The 21645-nt window shown below is 44.2% G+C and overlaps 1 protein-coding gene across 6 annotated transcripts in view; it reads right to left on the bottom strand.

Moving 5' to 3' along the window:
• Nucleotides 1-21645, bottom strand: part of LOC124049070 (phosphatidylserine decarboxylase proenzyme, mitochondrial-like) — a 39920-nt gene that overhangs the window by 3834 nt on the left and 14441 nt on the right. For 2 of the 6 annotated variants that reach the window (XM_046370402.1, XM_046370403.1), the window contains exon 4: nucleotides 163-399. In XM_046370402.1, coding sequence (XP_046226358.1) covers nucleotides 163-399 — 237 coding nt within the window. Of the gene's footprint in view, nucleotides 1-162; nucleotides 400-8997; nucleotides 9164-9318; nucleotides 9330-14609; nucleotides 15221-21645 lie in introns of those variants that run through there. The other 4 variants (XM_046370400.1, XM_046370401.1, XM_046370405.1 and 1 more) reach the window with 4 other exon arrangements.

Genomic DNA, 21645 nt, shown 5'->3' with positions numbered 1-21645 from the left:
GGGATCTACTCCTCTGTGTGTATAAAAGCCAGTAGAGACAACACTGATCAGACACAGAGCAGGAAGAGTAGTTCAAATTCATACACACCGTTCACACACATAGACAGTTCACATATACCTGTGAACATGCATGCACGCACGCACGCACAAACACACACTTACCACACAGTGTGAGTCGCACACGGGCCGGATAGCCGGTTTGAGTTTCCGTCTAAAGAACTCTCCCAGGTTCCTGTACTGAATTAGGTCTTCCACAGCAGCCTCCTGCATGTTGACACCAAACGTCCAGATATACAGACTGTAGACTGGCTTCCTCAGCCAGGTCGGCAGCTCCACCTGGTTCAGCCGACCCCAGGCCCGAGACAGCAGCCGTGTCGGGATGGTCTTGTACAGAGCAACCTGAACGAAGGAGGAGGAGAATGTTGGGTTACACTACACATAGCTAAACTCCATGTTCTCACATTGGCTACATCCTGGCTCCTTGTTTTTGTGGTCTGGCCAACTCCTATGGTCATTGTTACACCAAACGACCATAGGAGTTGGCAACAGTGCACAAACAGATCTGGCACCGGGCAACTTCTTCTCTACTGGGAGAACTCTAGAAGGAGAAGCTAGAACCCTAGCAGACAAGGCTATTGAAGGTAAGGTGACATCTTGAATAAAAGTATTAGCCTCCCACTAGGTCAATTGCATCAAGGCCATGTGCGGGACAGGTAGTAAGGTTGAGGTGTTGACAGCATTTTAAGGTGCCTGAATAGATCAAACTTTTGCACACCTGAAGTTCTGTCTTAGTTTACAGGTGCATTGTAAAAGCCTAAAGTGAACAGGTAGTTGCAAATTCAACTTTTCCAGATAACTGCAGTTTCAGTTGCATACAAAGCCATCAATTCACGGCTTTAAGGATATCTAAACATAAACCTAGCTCTAAGCTGCACTCACCAAAACACAACCACATCTGAGCAGCAGCATAAAAAAAACAAATCGAAAGTTCATTGATTTCTACATCCCCTTCTACTCTATTTATGTCCGTATCCATGAGATGTGACCAGTCAAGTTGAAGGAGCCGCCTGTCACTTGACTTCTCTGCACAGGTGTAGAACATCCATCTGCGACTCACGCAGAGACACTTACAATGTGAAGCATGAAATTCAGTGTGCGTTGAAGTGAAGAGTGACAAAGCGATCTGATGATCTGACCCTCCTAGCACCTGCAAGCAGTCAGGACTGTTTAGACTCCTCTATCGCCTGAGCGAACCATATGATTTGCTGCTTGACTTGCTGCTGCTGCTTCTAGCTGTTCGCTGGGCCAGGCTGGCATCCTCAATAGCTTCTGCCTAGCTAAGTGGATTAGTCAGGTTCTGAACCAGCTGACATGAGGAAGGAGGAGAAAAGGGCTCTAATAAAGCTTACCTATCCTCCCCTTCGAAAATGTTGCGAATCGGATGTTGCAAGATATCTGATGATATAGATGGGGTTAAATACGCAAAACATGATTAATTTAATACCGGGCTAATCATGATGTGTGGAAGCAAGCATTGTTAATTATAATTAGTTGACTGTGCACTTTAGGGATCTGCAGCCTACAGGATCAAATCCGTCCAAGTACAACACGGCTACGAATAGACCGCGGCACAATATATATATATATATTTTTTTACATGGCCTCAGATGCGAGGACAGAATAATTAATAAACACAATGGCAGATTTAAAATAGACTTAAAATAGAATAGGAGTTAAACAGGTAAGTAGGTAGGTAGGAGGGGAAATGGTCTAGAAAATCCATTTGATCCATAGTGTGGCTCAATCCACATGGAGTTCAGGGCTAAATTAAAAACCATGAAGGTAATCAGAGTTCAGACTGAACAGAAATATAAACGTAGGGAGAAATACTGGGGCTTAATTAATGTGGGTTACAACACAAATTATTTTCCAATCATTTCGTTCTGAACAGAACCATTGTTTTCCCCCCCTTCCAGCCAGCAAAATGAAGATCCGAACTGACTCAAACCCCCCAAAAGTGAATGTTTATATCGTTGCTTTCTGATCCGTTTAAAAAAATCATTTAGCTCGACATCAAATGACTTCACCAATCAGTGCGCATAGAGCAGCTTGCTATGGAGGAAGCAAGTCATAGCTGTTCACATGCATTGGAGAGACAAATTTGGGTGCGAGATGCGACAAATTTTGTAGATGGGGAGGGAGCAAGAAAGGTTGGAGAAGGAGGCTTGGTTTGAAGTGTTCAGCATCTTATGACATGCACTATCTGAATTAGGCCCAAAGAATTATACCTACGGGGGAGCGGCATTTATGAAGGAACTTTGAATGTCTTCGACCTTCAGAGTTGACTTAACGTTGGACCACAGCTAGCTAGCTAACAAGCTTGTGGATGTAGAGGCACCAGAATTTAAATAAAAACACGTCTTACCTTTTAGTAGTTAATTAAATCCAATGTGAAACATTACTATAGTAACTATAGTATCTTCAACAAACATTGAAAAAGTTAATCCATTCTAAATCTAATAAAAAAATCTGTCCCTAATTTCTGTACCACGCTTGTAACGTCCGTAGGCTACAGTAGCCTATGCTTTGGAGGGGGAAGCGCAGGTAGCCTATACACTCACTGGCAAAGATTTTAAGCTGGCAGGCAGACATTGGAACAAGTTTGAGTGAGAGTGAGGGCTTTGCATAGGCACTTTGTTGATGAGAAAGAAAGTTCCCGGAAAGTAAAATAACATTATTCCCAAGCTTTTAAAATAACGGTTCTGTTCCGGAACAGTATAGTTCACTTCCGGTTTGGGTCCTCAAAAAATGCATTTTCCAGTTTTCCTGGTCGCAACATATGGAACTTTGCAGATGAACTATAACGTACAGATCAAACTAATTGATAGAGAAGTAGCCTACATGACCAAAAGTATGTGAACACCTGCTTATCAAACATCTCATTACAAAATCTTGGGCATTACTATGGATTTTGTCCCCCCTTTGATGCTATAATAGCCTCCACTCTTCTGGGAAGGCTTTCCACTAGATGTTGAAACACTGCTGCGGGGACATGCTTCCAATCAGGCACAAGAGCATTAGTGAGGTCAGGCACTGATGTTGGGCAATGAGGCCTGGCACGCAGTCGGCGTACCAATTCATCCCATAGGTGTTCGATGGGGTTGAGGTCAGGGCTCTGTGCAGGCCAGTCAAGTTCTTCCACACCGATCAACAAACCATTTCTGTATGGCCCTCGCTTTGTTCACGGGGGCATTGTCATGCTGAAACAGCCTTCCCCAAACTGTTGCCAGTACAGAATCGTCGAGAATGTCATTGTATGCTGTAGTGTTAAGATTTCCCTTCACTGGAACTAAGGGGCCTAGCCCAAACCATGAAAAACAGCCCCAGACCATTATTCCTCCTCCACCAAACATTACAGGTGGCACTATGCATTGGGGCAGGTAGCATTCTTCTGGCATCCGCCAAACCCAGATTTGTCCATCAGACTGCCAGATTGTGAAGTGTGATTCATCACTCCAGAGAACGCGTTTCCACTGCTCCAGAGTTCAATGGTGGTGAGCTTTACACCACTCCAGACAACGCTTGGCGATGCAAATGGTGATCTTAGGCTTGTGTGCGGCTGCTCGGCAAAGAAAACCCATTTCATGAAGCTCCTGACGTTGCTTCCAGAGGCAGTTTGGAACTCTATAGTGAGTGTTGCAACCAAGGACAGACGATTTTTACGCGCTGCGCGCTTCAGCACACGGCGGTCCTGTTCTGTGAGCTTGTGTGGCCTACCACTTCACAACTGAGCTGTTGTTGCTCCTAGACATTTCCACTTCACAATAACAACACGTACAGTCGACAGGGGCAGCTAAAGCATTCCAGAAATTTGACGAACTGACTTGTTGGAAAGGTGGCATCCTATGACGGTGCCACGTTGAAAGTCAGAGCTCTTCAGTAAGGCCATTCTACTGGCAATGTTTGTCTATGGAGATTGCATGGTTTTGTGCTCAGTTTTATATACATCCGTCAGCAACAGGTGTTGGTGAAAAAGCAGAATCCACTAATTTGAAGGAGTAACCATACTTTTGTATATAGAGTACGTCTGTTCTACAACATTACTATCTGAATGCTCTGGAACGTAACACACCGTCCTGAATTTAAGCCACCGGTGCTGCCTGCTGAGTCTAGATCCGGCCACATAATTCACAGGTAGTTAGTTCCTGTAGCTAAAGATAAATCACAGATAATGTCCAAACTGCAGAAAATGAGATCAACAGATGCTATGTATGGCAGACAAGTTCCATCTCCACGACTGAGTTCCCCCTTTGAAAAATGGTCCAGGGGAGGTGGAATAGATCAACATTTAATTAACATTAAATGCTTATTGGCTGATGGTAAGGGAAAAACAGCGTCCATTGAAACTAAGTGCACTCAGTCGCCCTGTGACTATGACAGCACGAGCGAGCAAAGCAGAAGAACAAAACAAAGCATTTCTCTGTTATTGTGTGGCCCACACAAAGGGCATTTGATAGGCTGTACGGTAGGGCCTGTACAGGGAAGCTCTGCAGGTCCATATGGGTCCAGCCATCTGTGTCGGGGGAAGGGGGGGGAGTACACCTCACACAAGGATGGGCATTTTAAATGATTTCACTATTCGTCTCAGGAGAGGCAGTGCACTATGTACAGACGGGTGGGGGTGGGGACTGCGCCCTCAGCAAAGACGGGTGGGGGAGGGGAGCGAGAGGACCAGGGGCGGATGTGTCTGACATGGAGGGAGATAGAAAAACTTGTTGCTGCGATAGGTTCTCTATCCTCTCATCTGGTAGTGTGTCTTGATTAACGTAGCTAGCTAGCTCCTTTACGTCAGCTAAGTTAGTAAGCCAGCTAGCTAGCTGGGCTAATTGAGGCCATTTTGTTGTGCGTCCTTGATGACAACAACTCTTTCATATTAAACAGCTTACCATTTGGTTGATCATTGAAGCCTACTCCTAATTAAGCCAACTTAATTCCATAATTGTAAATCCATTTGACATTGATTAAAAATCTCTCACTTCACTTGCTACACATGGAGCCTCTAACGGTAATGCTTTGATTGACAAGAGTGAAAAGTGTGTAGGCTACAGGTACATTTTATTATTATTAAATGGGGCGCACTCATGAAACTATTGTTTTATTAAAATGTATAATGGCATAGTCTAATAATTATATTACATTTAATACAAAGTCTTTACATTAAAAAAAGCAGTCAGATACAGTACAGGTAAAAAGTTATGACACCTACTCATTCAAGGGTTGACATTTTTTTATACTATTTTCTACATTGTAGACTAATCGTGAAGACAAAATGATGAAATCATGTAGTAACCAAAAACGTGTGAAGCAAATCAAAATAGATTTTATATTTGAGATTCTTAGCTAGCCTACTTCAGCAGTACTGTATCATTTTAATCATTTTAGTCAATAAGATTCTTGCTACGTAGCTTAACTTTCTGAACATTCGAGACGTGTAGTCCACTTGTCATTCCAATCTCCTTTGCATTAGCGTAGCCTCTTCTGTAGCCTGTCAACTATGTGTCTGTTTATCCCTGTTCTCTCCTCTCTGCACAGACCATACAAACGCTCCACACCGCGTGGCCGCGGCCACCCTAATCTGGTGGTCCCAGCGCGCACGACCCACGTGGAGTTCCAGGTCTCCGGTAGCCTCTGGAACTGCCGATCTGCGGTCAACAAGGCAGAGTTCATCTCAGCCTATGCCTCCCTCCAGTCCCTCGACTTCTTGGCACTAACGGAAACATGGATCACCACAGACAACACTGCTACTCCTACTGCTCTCTCTTCGTCCTCCCACGTGTTCTCGCACACCCCGAGAGCTTCTGGTCAGCGGGGTGGTGGCACCGGGATCCTCATCTCTCCCAAGTGGTCATTCTCTCTTTCTCCCCTTACCCATCTGTCTATCACCTCCTTTGAATTCCATGCTGTCACAGTTACCAGCCCTTTCAAGCTTAACATCCTTATCATTTATCGCCCTCCAGGTTCCCTCGGAGAGTTCATCAATGAGCTTGATGCCTTGATAAGCTCCTTTCCTGAGGACGGCTCACCTCTCACAGTTCTGGGCGACTTTAACCTCCCCACGTCTACCTTTGACTCATTCCTCTCTGCCTCCTTTCCACTCCTCTCCTCTTTTGACCTCACCCTCTCACCTTCCCCCCTTACTCACAAGGCAGGCAATACGCTCGACCTCATCTTTACTAGATGCTGTTCTTCCACTAACCTCATTGCAACTCCCCTCCAAGTCTCCGACCACTACCTTGTATCCTTTTCCCTCTCGCTCTCATCCAACACCTCCCACACTGCCCCTACTCGGATGGTATCGCGCCTTCCCAACCTTCGCTCTCTCTCCCCCGCTACTCTCTCCTCTTCCATCCTATCATCTCTTCCCTCCGCTCAAACCTTCTCCAACCTATCTCCTGATTCTGCCTCATCAACCCTCCTCTCCTCCCTCTCTGCATCCTTTGACTCTCTATGTCCCCTATCCTCCAGGCCGGCTCGGTCCTCCCCTCCCGCTCAGTGGCTCGATGACTCATTGCGAGCTCACAGAACAGGGCTCCGGGCAGCCGAGCGGAAATGGAGGAAAACAGTCGCCTCCCTGCGGACCTGGCATCCTTTCACTCCCTCCTCTCTACATTTTCCTCCTCTGTCTCTGCTGCTAAAGCCACTTTCTACCACGCTAAATTCCAAGCATCTGCCTCTAACCCTAGGAAGCTCTTTGCCACCTTCTCCTCCCTCCTGAATCCTCCTCCCCCTCCTCCCTCTCTGCAGACGACTTCGTCAACCATTTTGAAAAGAAGGTCGACGACATCCGATCCTCGTTTGCTAAGTCAAACGACACCGCTGGTTCTGCTCACACTGCCCTACCCTGTGCTCTGACCTCTTTCTCCCCTCTCTCTCCAGATGAAATCTTGCGTCTTGTGACGGCCGGCCGCCCAACAACCTGCCCGCTTGACCCTATCCCCTCCCCTCTTCTCCAGACCATTTCCGGAGACCTTCTCCCTTACCTCACCTCGCTCATCAACAGAAGTGTTACCCTTTTCTGCTGAACTGATTCGGGGAATAGTGTTCTAATTAGGAAAGGTTTGAACAAGTTCCACATAAACTGAATGTTGGATTGTGGGCTGGTGAAGGGTGAAGTTGTTGTGGGGGTGCGTCCTTCGATCTATTGAGGGTATCGACGAGAATAACTTGGCTATCCCTGACCGCTGGCTACGTCCCTTCCGTCTTCAAGAGAGCGAGAGTTGCACCCCTTCTGAAAAAACCTACACTCGATCCCGCCGATGTCAACAATTACAGACCAGTATCCCTTCTTTCTTTTCTCTCCAAAACTCTTGAACGTGCCGTCCTTGGCCAGCTCTCCCGCTATCTCTCTCTGAATGACCTTCTTGATCCAAATCAGTCAGGTTTCAAGACTAGTCATTCAACTGAGACTGCTCTCCTCTGTATCACGGAGGCGCTCCGCACTGCTAAAGCTAACTCTCTCTCCTCTGCTCTCATCCTTCTAGATCTATCGGCTGCCTTCGATACTGTGAACCATCAGATCCTCCTCTCCACCCTCTCCGAGTTGGGCATCTCCGGCGCGGCCCACGCTTGGATTGCGTCCTACCTGACAGGTCGCTCCTACCAGGTGGCGTGGCGAGAATCTGTCTCCTCACCACGCGCTCTCACCACTGGTGTCCCCCAGGGCTCTGTTCTAGGCCCTCTCCTATTCTCGCTATACACCACCTCTGAACAGTTGATGTTGAGATTATGTTTTTTACTTGAACTCTGGGAAGCATTTATTAGGGCTGCAATTTTTTGAGTCTGGTAACTAATGAACTTATCCTCTGCAGCAGAGGCAACTCTGGGTCTTCCTTTCCTGTGGCGGTCCTCGTGAGAGCCAGTTTCATTATGGTGCTTGATGGTTTTTGCAACTGCACTTGAAGAAACTTTCAAAAGGTCTTGAAATTTTCTGGACTGACTGACCTTCATGTCTTAAAGTAATGATGGACTGTCGTTTCTCTTATGCTCTTTGTTTCTCTATGCTTATTTCAGCTGTTCTTGCCATAACATGGGGTGGCAGGATAGCCTAGTGGTTAGAGCATTGGACTAGTAAACTTACAGGTTGCAAGTTCAAATCCCCGAGCTGACAAGGTACAGATCTGTCGTTCTGCCCCTGAACAGGCACTGTTCCTAGGTCTTGAAAATAAAAGAGAGCCGCACACTCTAGGAGCTAAGATGCAAAAATGTAATTACCAACATTGACAGCCAAGCTGTCTTCATCAGGGTATAATCACAAACACTGCGGGATGACTCGATTATGTAGTGTCAAAAGACACAGGTGTCTGTAATCGTGGCCTAATATCATTGGTTAATTATCAAATATTAAAATAGCATACAAACAAATGGATAGATTATTTGACTGCACAAGCTTACAAACAATTACAATGGCAAAATCACAAGAATTGGCTTCAGATCAAAGTCTACGTTGAGACCGAAGGGCGCAAGGGTCTTTAAGTTAAAGATCCAGGCAGCCTCTCGTTTTAACAATAAATTATCAAGGTCACCCCCCTGTTCCTAGGCCGTCATTGAAAATAAGATTTTGTTCTTAACTGACTTGCCTAGTTAAATAAAGGTTCAATAAATAAATAAAAGTAATGGAATGCTAACGTCTGTTCGGAGATTTAAATAACTGTGCCCATCCCTACACACCCACATCAGTGCCTCTAACACACCACCTCTAGCCGAGAAAACCTAGCGCCACGACGCAGGGGAAACTAACGACCATAGGGGTTATTAGAGTGATGATATTGCTTTTTAAGTGTTCACGTTGTACTTTACCTTGTAAGAGAGGAACTCTCAATCTACTCCACAAGTATTCTAAGAGTTGGTACCCCTGGATGCTGAGATTGACATTCACACACAAACCCCCAGATATACACAAATAAATTATGCAGCATCTGTGAGCAGGTAAATACTCACCCTGCTTGTTGGTCTCCAGCAAACCTTTGCCAGGGGCTTGAGTGCACCGAAGGTCAGGAAGTAGTAGAGGAAGCTGAGCGGCCATGAGCGCAGCCGCAAGGCGGGCCGGGACATGCAGCTCAAATGGCCAAGACGACGCCGCAAGGCCAACTGAGGGAACTGCAACCTAGGCAACCATACAAAATGCTGGGTTGGCACAGGTATGGCTGTGTATACATAGTACACACAAAACAGTCTCAGTACAGAAACACTGAAAGACGACAGACAGACGACAGGCAGGCAGACCGACAGGCAGGGACACCGACAGGCAGGGACACCGACAGGCAGGGACACCGACAGGCAGGCAGGCAGGGACACCGCCAGCAGTCCACCCGGCAGGCAGACAGCCCAGCAGGCAGGACAGTGGCTCACACATTCACCACAGACTCTCTACCCCACAAACACCCACACAGGCAAAGCACGTGAATAATGCGCATACCTATGTCCATACAAGGGACATGACACAATGGTCCTACACAAAGACATGTTAAATACCGGCATAATGGGAAAAACAAAATGACACAATGATGCCCTCTTACTTTATACTGGTCAAACACAATCACACAACACATTCCTATCAGGAAATAGGCTACTGTACGTTCACGTGTCCTGACTGCACACATCCTCCCCACTGTATCCCCAAACTCTCTTCAACAATGCAGATGGTACTCTTCTACAGTATCTCAGCCAAACCACCACATGGTTAGTTTCCTAAGAAACTCCTCATATATTCATATTTCACAAAGAATCCACCCTACTCTTCAGACTGCTTTTAGTCAGGCCAACTGTGTGTCTTTAAAATATCCTAATGCCTAACTACCATCCATCCAGATCTCTCAATATGCCTTGTTAAAATGGCAAAAAAATAAATTAGCCTTAACCTTCACTTAGCCTATAAATGCGGAGCAGGATTTTGATGACAAACCTTGTGCTTGTCAAAGTGTGGATGGGCAACACACCACATAAAATGCATAGAAACAGCATATCCACCCAACAGCCAAATCAAATCATCTGCGCATGAATATGCCTGGCTGCACTGTAAAACAGTCTATTAAAATAGGCTTAAGTGTCTGTGATGTATTATTGCCCTGGTTCTGTACAATAGGACCAACTAGGGCAGCAGTGATGCAGCAGTGGACTCTAAAGGAGGAGGCCAATGTTACCGCAACAAGGGACATCCAACGCACGCAATGTGCAAAACCACCGTCTTTGTCCAAAACCACAGGCCGTGTACGAATACCCGCACTTGCGTTCTAAATAGTAGGTATTTGGATATGCAAAAAATAATAATAATAATTTGTACATTCATACATATATTTATATTTTTTGCATACCCAAATTATTTATTTTATAGTATATACATTTTCAAATAATAATGAACGAATGGCTCTGCTATGTCCACATTAGCTTCAGCATGTCAGGGGATGTGGATCATACTTGGCCCTGAGAGTGATGAGCCAGAGCTAACAGGCCTGAAAACGGAGGGAAGGGAGAGAGAGGGGGTATAATACATTCTGCTGTACAGCTATCTATAGGCCTAAAGAATACCAGTCCACTCTAATCAGGATAAGAGACAAACACTGACACCCTAATAGACAGTCAGCAGCACCTTAACACCTGCCACTGACATACACACAGACACTGCCGACTAGAGGTGACCTGTAGGCCAAACCGAGAAGGCAAGTCTAATGACAACAATAGAGTAGGACTGGACACGTTCAATTACAACAGTTGATCCTGAAACACTAACATAATTAAGCTAAGGACCCTGGGACTAAACACCTCCCTCTGCAACTGGATCCTGGACTTCCAGACGGGCCGCCCCCAGGTAGTGAGGGTAGGCAACAACACATCTGCCACGCTGATGCTCAACACAGGTTCCCCTCAGGGGTGCGTGCTTAGTACCCTCCTGTACTCCCTGTTCAACCGCGACTGTGTGGTTAAGCACGACTCCAACACCAACATTAAGTTTGCCGATGACAACAGTGGTAGGCCTGATCACCGACAATGACGAGACAACCATTAGGGAGGAGGTCAAAGGCCTGTCAGCGTGGTGCCATGCCAACAATCTCTCCCTCAATGTGAGCAAGACAAAGGAGATGATCGTGGACTACAGGAAAAGGAGTACCGAACAGGCACCCCATTCACATCGACGGGGCTGAAGTGGAGAGGGTCGAGAGTTTCAATTTGCTTGGTGTCCACATCACCAACAAACTATCATGGTTCAAACACAGTCGTGAAGAGGGCACGACAACACCTTTCCCCCCTCAGGAGACAAACTATTTGGCATGGGTCCCCCAGATCCTCACAAAGTTCTACAGCTGCACCATCGAGAGCATCCTGACCGGTTGCATCACCGCCTGGTATGGCAACTGCTCGGCATCTGACCATAAGGCGCTACAGAGGGTAATGTGTACGGCCCAATACATCACTGGAGCCACGCTTCTTGCGATCCAGGACCTATATTTTATTTTTTCATTTTACCTTTATTTAACTAGGCAAGTCAGTTAAGTACAAATTCTTATTTTCAATGACGGCCTAGGAAGTGGGTTAACTGCCTGTTCAGGGGCAGAATGACAGATTTGTACCTTGTCAGCTCGGGGGTTTGAACTTGCAACCTTCCGGTTACTAGTCCAACGCTCTAACCGCTAGGCTACCCTGCCGCCCCATACACTAGGCAGTGTCAGAGGAAGGCCCCAAAAAATTGTCAAAGACCCCAGTCACCCAAGTCATGTGTCTCTCTGCTACCGCACGGCAAGCGTTACTGTAGCGCCAAGTCTAGGTCAAAAAGGCTCCTTAACAGATTCTACCCCCAAGCTATAAGAATGCTGAACAATTAATCAAATGCACACCCGGACTACTTACATTGATTCCCCCCTTTTTTTTACACTACTGCTACTCGCTGGTTATCATCTATGCAGTCACTTTACGCCTAAACTACATGTACAAATCACATTGACTAACCTATACCCCGCACATTAACTCAGTACCGGGCCCCCTGTATATAGCCTGACTAACCTATACCCCGCACATTAACTCAGTACCGGGCCCCCTGTATATAGCCTGACTAACCTATACCCCGCACATTAACTCAGTACCGGGCCCCCTGTAATATAGCCTGCCCCCTAACCTGATAACCCCCCACATTAACTCAGTACCGGGCCCCCTGTATATAGCCTGACTAACCTATACCGGGCCCCCCCGCACATTAACTCAGTACCGGGCCCCCTGTATATAGCCTGACTAACCTATACCCCGCACATTAACTCAGTACCGGGCCCCCTGTATATAGCCTGACTAACCATACCCCGCACATTAACTCAGTACCGGGCCCCCTGTATATAGCCTGACTAACCTAACATTAACTCTATAGCCTACCGGGCCCCCTGTATATAGCCTGACTAACCCTGTATATAGCCTGACTATACCCCACACAGCCCCCTGTATATAGCCTGACTAACCTATACCCCGCACATTAACTCAGTACCGGGCCCCCTGTATATAGCCTGACTAACCTATACCCCGCACATTAACTCAGTACCGGGCCCCCTGTATATAGCCTGACTAACCTATACCCCACACATTAACTCAGTACCGGGCCCCCTGTATATAGCCTGACTAACCTATACCCCACACATTAACTCAGTACCGGGCCCCCTGTATATAGCCTGACTAACCTATACCCCGCACATTAACTCAGTACCGGGCCCCCTGTATATAGCCGCATTATTGTTATGCAATTCTACTGTTACCTTTTATTTGATTTACTAAATATTTGATTAAACTATTTCTTGAACTGCACTGTTGGTTAAGAGCTTGTAAGTAAGTAAGTAAGTAAGTATTTCACAGTAAGGTTTATTTGGCACGTGACAAACAAACATTTGATTTGATGACACACACTCACAGGTCGGTCAGTGGCCCTGTTGTGTCTTTAATCCATGTGTCATTATAGACCTGTTTTGCCTCAGAGCTGAATCAGATCAATTGAATGGTGCTTTACAGGTTGGTGTTGATGCACCCTTTGTGAAACTACAGACAGTGCTTAACGATTGTCCCCAGCACAGACAGAACACTGCCCATATTGTTCCACACACACACACACACAGATCTGAGGATGGTTTTTAGATCCGGAGCAGTGTGTGGAGCTGTGCGGTTCAGTGGGTCTACACAGACAGTCCTATCACCATCTTTTACGGTCTAATTTGTCAAGGGTTTGATCACCACAACATAACAATCAGAGGGGGAAAAAGGTCATCAACAAATCTAATGATCCACAGCAAAGATCTAAGATACGCCTGGTTCTAGAAACCTGGAAAATCACATCTCTGATTACTTTGGCTACACGGATGGCTGGGTAGGGGATGACTTCCACTGAGGCATGCTGCTGATGTGGCTGCATGGTGCCGTTCAGTAGGTAGTGTATTGGAGCTGGCGACTGCCCTCCTCATAGTCACTGCTGGTTGGCTGGCCTGGTTTGGACTGCAGTGTGACATTGGGCCACTCATCTTTTCTAAACTCTAAACAGGAGTACAATATTTACTACTCACAGCAGCATATAAGAGTAGAGCTAATATAGCCAATAAATAAAGTATAGTGGCATAATGTTTAACTCCTTCATAATAGGATATAAAAAAAGGCAAAGAAATAATTTAAATGTAATTGAATCTCAACTCTCATAGAAGTCTACCATTGCAGAACATTTTAAATACTTAAAATCTTTACCATAACCTGTCATATGCCTTGGTTTCAGCCATCGTACAGCTTAAACATCCCAGCCACCCGGATAAATGCCACAGAAGTAACAAAGTCAACATGTAAAGAATACACTTCTACCCTTTTTTAAATTTAAATTTCCTGGCTATCCCGTCTCTAGCTCGCTCTCTACCACACAAAAAGCACGCTCCAGCAGCACCCCCCTCTCTTCCTCAATGCAGGCACATATTAGCCAATCACTGACTGCATAGCATTTTCTCTCTCCTGCCTCTATCCACACAAGCTGAGTCTTAGCCTTCACACAGCTATTGAAAACTCCATCTCTCCATTACTTCTTTCAGGACCACTTCTGAGGCTGGCAGGGTAAGGCTGGACCAGATGCTTTGTTCAACCCTTTGACTGGCTTGCCTGTTCGGGGCTTAAGGACATTACGTTGCAATTAGGCCAAACAGAGGCTTTGTGCTGCCTGGGACACAGAGAGAGAGAGACAAAAAAACATTGAGGGGGCTTTGGGAGTGCAGACCAACTGTACCCACTCAATAGTCACCCACTTGTCCCCAGCCAGGGCACAGCTCAACACAAAGTACACAACACAACCACCCACTCACAAACCACACCTTCAATCTCACGACAGAACATTACATTAATAGTTCCCTCTATGCTCGCTCAAGTCATCCCTCTCAGGCTCTTTCAATCCATCTCTACCACTCATGTACTGTAAACAGTCCCTCTATAGGCTAAGTACCATTCATTCCCTCTCCATGTAGGTCCTCTCTCTCATGGACAGCAGGCATGTTATACACACACGTCAAGTCATCCTGTAGTCATTCATCTCGTTCCCTCTCTCTCTCTCAGCATACCTGAATCGGGTCCTGTGGCTGAGTGCTTGGGCCCCCTGGGTGCCCTGGCCTGAGCTGTTGCCGCCGCTGACTCCCCCCTGCTCCCCAGAGGAGCTGATCGGCCGGAGCCGGCGCACATCAACCCTAACTCTGTGGAGATTGTAGCAAGACGGAGGGCTGTGCAAAGACTTGCAGCATCTCACCATTTCCCTGAGCTCCGCGCTGCTGCCCGCTGCAGGTTCCTGCTCTGACACATTATCACTGAAGGTGTGGGGGGATTACAGACACTTCTCTCACTGGGGCTGCTTCTCTCGCTCTCAGTGTGGACACGTCTGTTCTCTCGCTGGATCTTGTTCTCTCGCTCTGCTATTCTCAAGCCCGGCCCCCTTCTCTGGTAGGACGGATGTGACGTGGTGAAGGGGGGTAATCCGTTCGCTCCCTCTCTTCGCTCTCTGTCATTTCTCTCTCGCTCTCTCAGGGTTCCAGGGGCCTCAAAGTTATTTTGTACCAGAGGGCAGAGCCTGGGTGCCAGAAGGTGGGGTGACTGTTTCACAGCTGATCTGAGAGGAGCTGCAGCAGACTGGTGACAGTGAGAGACTGGAGGAGGACTGGTCTGCCTGGGGGAGGGGCAGCTTGATAGAGAGAAAAAAAAAATCCCATCAGCTATAGTGTTCATGGACCCTGTTAAAGATTCCTGGCCGCTCCCCTATACTGCTAATAAGTGTTGTGTAACAGTATAATTTGGCATTCTTGCCGTAAGGATGCTTGCCTTACCTTGTTTATTTAACGTAGGTTTTGGCCTGTTTTGAAAGCCTGGCTAGACTCCACTGCTTCCTACCTTAACCTATCCTACATTCAACCGATGGGGGGGGGGGGGTCTGGACCCTCTCTCCTAACCACAGGAATAACAGAAATTAGCAGATTATGACAATTAGTCTATCTATTCATTCCCTGTTGTTTTGTAAAGAGTGAATCATTTCAGAACGTTAAGCATTGGTTACCATGAAGATAACGTGGTTAAATGTCTATTATTAAAGCCCTTCGGCTTTCTTACTTGTCTGACTTTTCCTAAATAGCCTCTCAACAAAATCTCATGACTTGTTTAACACAAAAAATAGCTTTCATGCACTTGCAAATAATCCCTTTTGTTTGGTGTCAGTTACATTAATTACGGTTCAAAGGGCTGAAATGCATCTTCAGTAGCCTTTTAAAACCATCCCTAAAAATACCAGTCAGACAGATGTCTAACAATGACACTTAACATTCTGAAATGATTCACTATTTACAAAACAGCAGGGAGTGAAGAGATAACAGATCATGATCTTATTAGCTAGGTTTCCATCCAATTGGCGACAGATTTTCATTTGAATGTTCAAAAATGTGCATAAAAAAAGTGCATTTCCTCACCAGTGGTGTTTACACCAAACAGAGTTGTTGCGGATACAAATCTGTGCATGATGACGTAGTGTGCACAAAATGTACTTTTTCGCTTAAAAAATGTCATCCACTGAATAAAAATCTAAAAGTTCAATGTGTTTCCATCACATTTTCAACTGCACCGATATTTTTGTCACAAAAACTGTTGGGTTAAATATCAAATGTGAGTCAGGTTTGTAGGCCTCCTTGCTCACACACGCTTTTTCAGTTCTGCCCACAACTTTTCTATAGGATTGAGGTCAGGGCTTTGTGATGGCCACTCCAATACCGTAACTTTGTTGTCCTTAAGCCATTTTGCCACAACTTTGGAAGTATGCTTGGGGTCATTGTCCATTTGGAAGCCATTTGTGACCAAGCTTTAACTTCCTGACTAATATCTTGAGATGTTGCTTCAATATATCCACATAATTTTCCCGCCTCATGATGCCATCTATTTTGTGAAATGCACCAATCCATCTTGCAGCAAAGCACCCGCACAACATGATGCTGCCATCCTTGTGCTTCACGGTTGGGATGGTGTTCTTCGGCTTGCAAGCCTCCCTCTTTTTCCTCCAAACATAACAATGATCATTATGGCCAAACAGTTCTATTTTTGGTTCATCAGACATTTCTCCAAAAAGTATGATCTTTGTCCCCATGTGCAGTTGCAAACCATAGTCTGGCTTTTTATGGCGGTTTTGGAGCAGTTGTTTAATCCTTGCTGAGCGGCGTTTCAGGTTGTCGTTATAGGACTCGTTTTTACTGTGGATCTAGATACTTTTGTACCCGTTTCCTCCAGCATCTTCACAAGGTTCTTTGCTGTTGTTCTGGGATTGATTTGCACTTTTCGCACCAAAGTATGTTCATCTCCAGGAGGCAGAACGTGTCTCTTTCCTGAGCGGTATGACAGCTGCGTGGTCCCATGGTGTTTATACTTGCATACTATTGTTTGTACAGATGAACGTGGTACCTTGGAAATTGCTCCCAAGGATAAACCAGACTTGTGGAGGTCTACAATTCATTTTCTGAAGTCTTGGCTAATTTCTTTTGAGTTTCCCATGATGTCAAGCAAAGAGGCACTGAGTTTGAAGGTAGACCTTGAAATATAGACCTCCAATTGACTCAAATTACGTCAATTAGCCTATCAGAAGCTTCTATGATCGTGTTATGCACAAAACAGATGTCCTTACGGACTTGCCAAAACTATAGCTTGTTAACAAGACATTTGCGGAGTGGTTGAACAACTAGTTTTAATGACTCCAACCTAAGTGTATGTAAACTTCTGACCTCAACTGTAATGGTGAGAAGGTGAAAAAAAATAAGAAGTGGACTTTATGAAAACACCATTTTCTCCCACTGTGCTAGAGAGGCTAAATGCTAATTGTGGATGTTGCATATCATGTTCAGCCATTCAGGTTGCTGTAGTGTTTTTTTCACGCCTAACCTAACGTAGCAAGCGTAAAAGAAACAGGACCACTGGTCTGATTGTTTCAAAATAAAAAAAGTTGCGCTTATTAAACATAGTTTTTGTATTGGATTTGTTGGCATGAACTCATTTACAAAACATTATTAATCATTTTAATAAATAGTAAATATTTGTGAAGGAAAATAATGCATCATACCGGCTGTATTTCTATATTATACATCTTGAAAACATGATTGCTGATATGCAACAAAAATAAATGGCACTATATCAACAATGTACTAATGAAACAAATACCAAAAGATAGTTTTGGGGTGGAATATTCCTTTAACACTGAGCAACATGGGCCTGGTATCCACAGTACTCCACGAATTATACAGTTTCCAACATGATAACATCTTGTATCCCCCCCCCCATTTCATTGTTTTACCTAAATGTACTGTCATTTAAGATTTAAAACTGAAAAGTTCTGCCACATAGCAAAATGTGTAGAATTGCAGGATATTAGCTTTAAAGCGACAACAAAAAATATGTCTGAACTATGATAAATGTGTAGAATTGCAGGAAATTCTCTTGAAAACAGCAAAGTTCTCTCTCCGATGCCAAGAGGCGGGCCTTCATTATTGGTTGATCTGGCCATGCACTGCCGAAGTTATAGTAAAACTCATATGCTATTTGTATCTAACGCGAGTTGTGTGCTGACGAGGGGCACCATAATGAATTTGCTATCACAAACGAGGTCCCCACCGGTCCCAAAAAGTATGAAAACGCGACCTAGAAGGCCTCTTTAGAAAAATAGCACTCCCAGAGCGTCCAACTATTTTCTCAATAATGTTTATCCATCAGTCTGATGTTGCACCTTTTTTGGAGGGGAGATTCTTCAGTTAACACTATTAGTCTCTCAAGCAACGCATGTCTTCACCAAACAGGGAGCCGGTCCCTAAAAGCAGGACAACACCCACTTCCTTCCTTAACTGACACACTGATGCTACGGACTACTCTTATGAGTAATCTACTCATAATATCAGTTACTGTAAAGACATAGGAACTGTCAGAGTAATACTTAAGTACAGATTCTGTTTATCCCAAAATTCACTTTGGATTTTGTTACCACTTCCTGTAACAGTTCCCTATTAAACACTATTCTGTTGAATTAGATTACATTGAACACTTCCATAAACATAGTTACATATTTCAGAAAATGCATTATACAACTTTCATCTAAAATTGTGTTTTTCCATTTTCGAAAAAGAAACTCCGAACATTACCTTCTGTTGTCTGAAGAGTGAATCAAATAGACAAAGGGGAAGCTAAGTCTCTCACTGCGTGCTAGTTAAAGGTGAAGGCTAGTCAGTACCCTCTACTCTCTCACAATAAAGTCCTGCGTACAGGCTGGACAAGCCCTTTAAGAGACTAGAGGGTGGGCGGGCAGATATCACGTTCAAGGGACTATAATTGCTGGGTGATGTCATCTGACACACCACATGCTAAAGTAGCCTAATGGTCCAACTGCACAAATCTACTGTAGAATCTACAGCAGAAATACGATAATCATCTCATCATTCATCAAATTGACAGTGGGGCCATCTTAACGATAAGTTTGGGGTGATGAACTAGACTTCACAAATATTCAAATGTGTACAGTACAGATAGCACTGTGTAATCAACTAAGCCTACAAGCAGCCATGTACATGTAACTGCCAAAATAAAGGAAACACCAACATAAAAATGTCTTAATAGGGCATTGGGCCACCATTGATTTGAATGGTAAATCTCTTTATAAAATGGGTGTATTATATTTCCATTCAAATAAAAGTATCTATTCATGTTAATGTTTTTAAAATGTATGTAAACTGTGAAGTTTTTTGTCTGTAATGCATTTGTGCCAATCAGTTATGTTGTGACAAGGTAAGGTTGGTATACAGAAGATAAACACACTTTACCAAATAGGGATAACACTTTTGGTTACTACATGATTCCATGTATGTTATGTAATAGTTTTGATGTCTTCACTATTATTCTACAATGCAGAAAATAGTACAAATAGAACCCTGGAATGAGTAGGTGTGTCCAAACTTTGGCTGCTATACTAAGCTTACTAATGACAATGTCATTATTATAATAACAACAACAAGATCAGGGAAAAAGAGGGTTATTATTATTATAAATCTATTTTTGACAATTTGGAAGAGTAAACAGTAAATAAATTAGAAATAATACCAGGGAGGCTGGACTAATGAAAAGTGCAAAGTGTTAATCACAGCATAGTAAAGATTAAAAACTGCCGAATTGGTGAAATTGATGTGTGAGACTTGGTGCTCACGGAATCAGTAGGCTTTCAACCAAACACTCAAACAGTCAACATAAATCAGGATTTGTCTCATTTCTGTAGATATATATGGATGATTTCTAAAGCCAGGCGCATTTTAACAGTTAGGCTATTGATTATAGAACTAATTAAGTTGGGGTTTCCTCTATCCTCTCTTTTCTTAGACAATTAAGGCAAGGGCTGTTTTCTCGTCTCCTAAACTCTGCTGCTGCCTCTGCCGCATTGCTCTTAACACCAATATGGTGGTTAACTTCGCTAATATGCACAAAGCAACAGTCAAGGAAAAGGTGCCAATTTAACAGCGCACTGATGTGTTTCAGAACCGTGGACAGCAACCACTATGCAACGCGAGAGAAAGTGCATTAGCTTAAAAAATAATATTATTATATTATTTATGTATTGCACCATTGTTCTTACATAATATGACCATTTATGCACACAATTGCGGCTGGTCAGATCAGCACACCAGTAAATAGCTAACATTACACCGCAAGTCTGATGGCTCATTGCCGAAAATGGTGCATGTTCAAAATGATAACCAGCTAAAGCTAGCTACGTTTTCTATGACCTCCCATCTAATATCTTAGGACCATCTAAAATCTAGCCAACTAGCATAGTAGCTAATATAGCTAACAGCACAGATGAAAGGGTTAGTTATTGTAATCTTTGCTAACAGGTCACATAGCAATCTGGTTAGCTAGCTTGCTTATTGCATGCATATCCGGGAAAGTCGACACGAGCCTTAATATTAGTGAATTAACTAAAACTAATATTTGCAACAGGAGTTTGATTTTGGTCACTGTGTCAGTCAACCACTTCTCAAAACTGCACCTTTCTGTTGGAGAATGAGCTGGTGTGATTTCCACAGATTGACATTCCTTGGCATGGTGCAGTGCTCGTGGCTCAGGCGGAAAGTGGCGACTGGTGTAAAGGGACTATCGGCAATATCGGTCCGAGTCTTCATTTCTCAGAACAAGAATAGACTGAAGAGTTTCAGAAGAAATGTATTTGTTTCTGGCCATTTTGAGCCTGTAATCAAACCTACAAATGCTGATGCTCCAGATACTCAACTGGTCTAAAGAAGGCCAGTTACTGCTTTTTTAAACCTGGACAATTTTCAGCTATGCTAACATAATTGCAGAAGGGTTTTCTATTGATCAATGAGCGTTTTAAAATGATATACTTGGATTAGCTAACAACGCTGCTGATAATGAGCCTATGTATATATTCAATTTCATATTTCTATTTTAAATCAGCCATTTCCAGCTACAATAGTCATTTACAACATTAGTAATGTCTACACCGTATTTCTGATCAATTTGATGACATTTTAAAAACAAGTGACCCCAAACTTGAACAGTAGTGTATATCTGCATTTATCCATACTACAATACCTCTGTCTTTACCCAAAGAGGAACTGATAAATCTGTCTGTAGAGAGTGTGAGACAGGAAATGCTCCTATCCCCAATTTCCCTGTAGCTGGCTCAGAATGCTGTCTTTGGCTTGTCGGAAGGGAAATTGAGAGCCCCTGTCTAGTCTGCTCATTACCATTCCATTCGCGTCTCAGCCCAGATTCACCCTGAGAAGTACTCAGGCCATTGTTAGGAGGTCATATGCATGTGGGTCTTTGAGAAGCCAAATGAAACTTGTGAAGTGTGAGCCTAACTCTCTGACAAGTGTGTGTGTGTGTGTCCACAGTAGTGCTGAGCAATAAGTGCTTTTTGAAGTCGGTTCATATAAATCTCGGTTTTCAATGCTGTAACAAAAAACAAAATGGTAGTGATTGGCCATTACAGCATATCACTTATTAATAAACCATCCTTTATTCACATTACTTTAATAAAATATTTCAGTTCTGTATATAATTTTTTTTTTTTTTGATGACTTA

This window comes from Oncorhynchus gorbuscha, linkage group LG11, assembly GCF_021184085.1.
Source record: "Oncorhynchus gorbuscha isolate QuinsamMale2020 ecotype Even-year linkage group LG11, OgorEven_v1.0, whole genome shotgun sequence".
NCBI lineage: Eukaryota > Metazoa > Chordata > Actinopteri > Salmoniformes > Salmonidae > Oncorhynchus > Oncorhynchus gorbuscha.
Note: the sequence above shows the minus strand (reverse complement) of the source record. Positions and strands in the feature narration are given on the sequence as shown.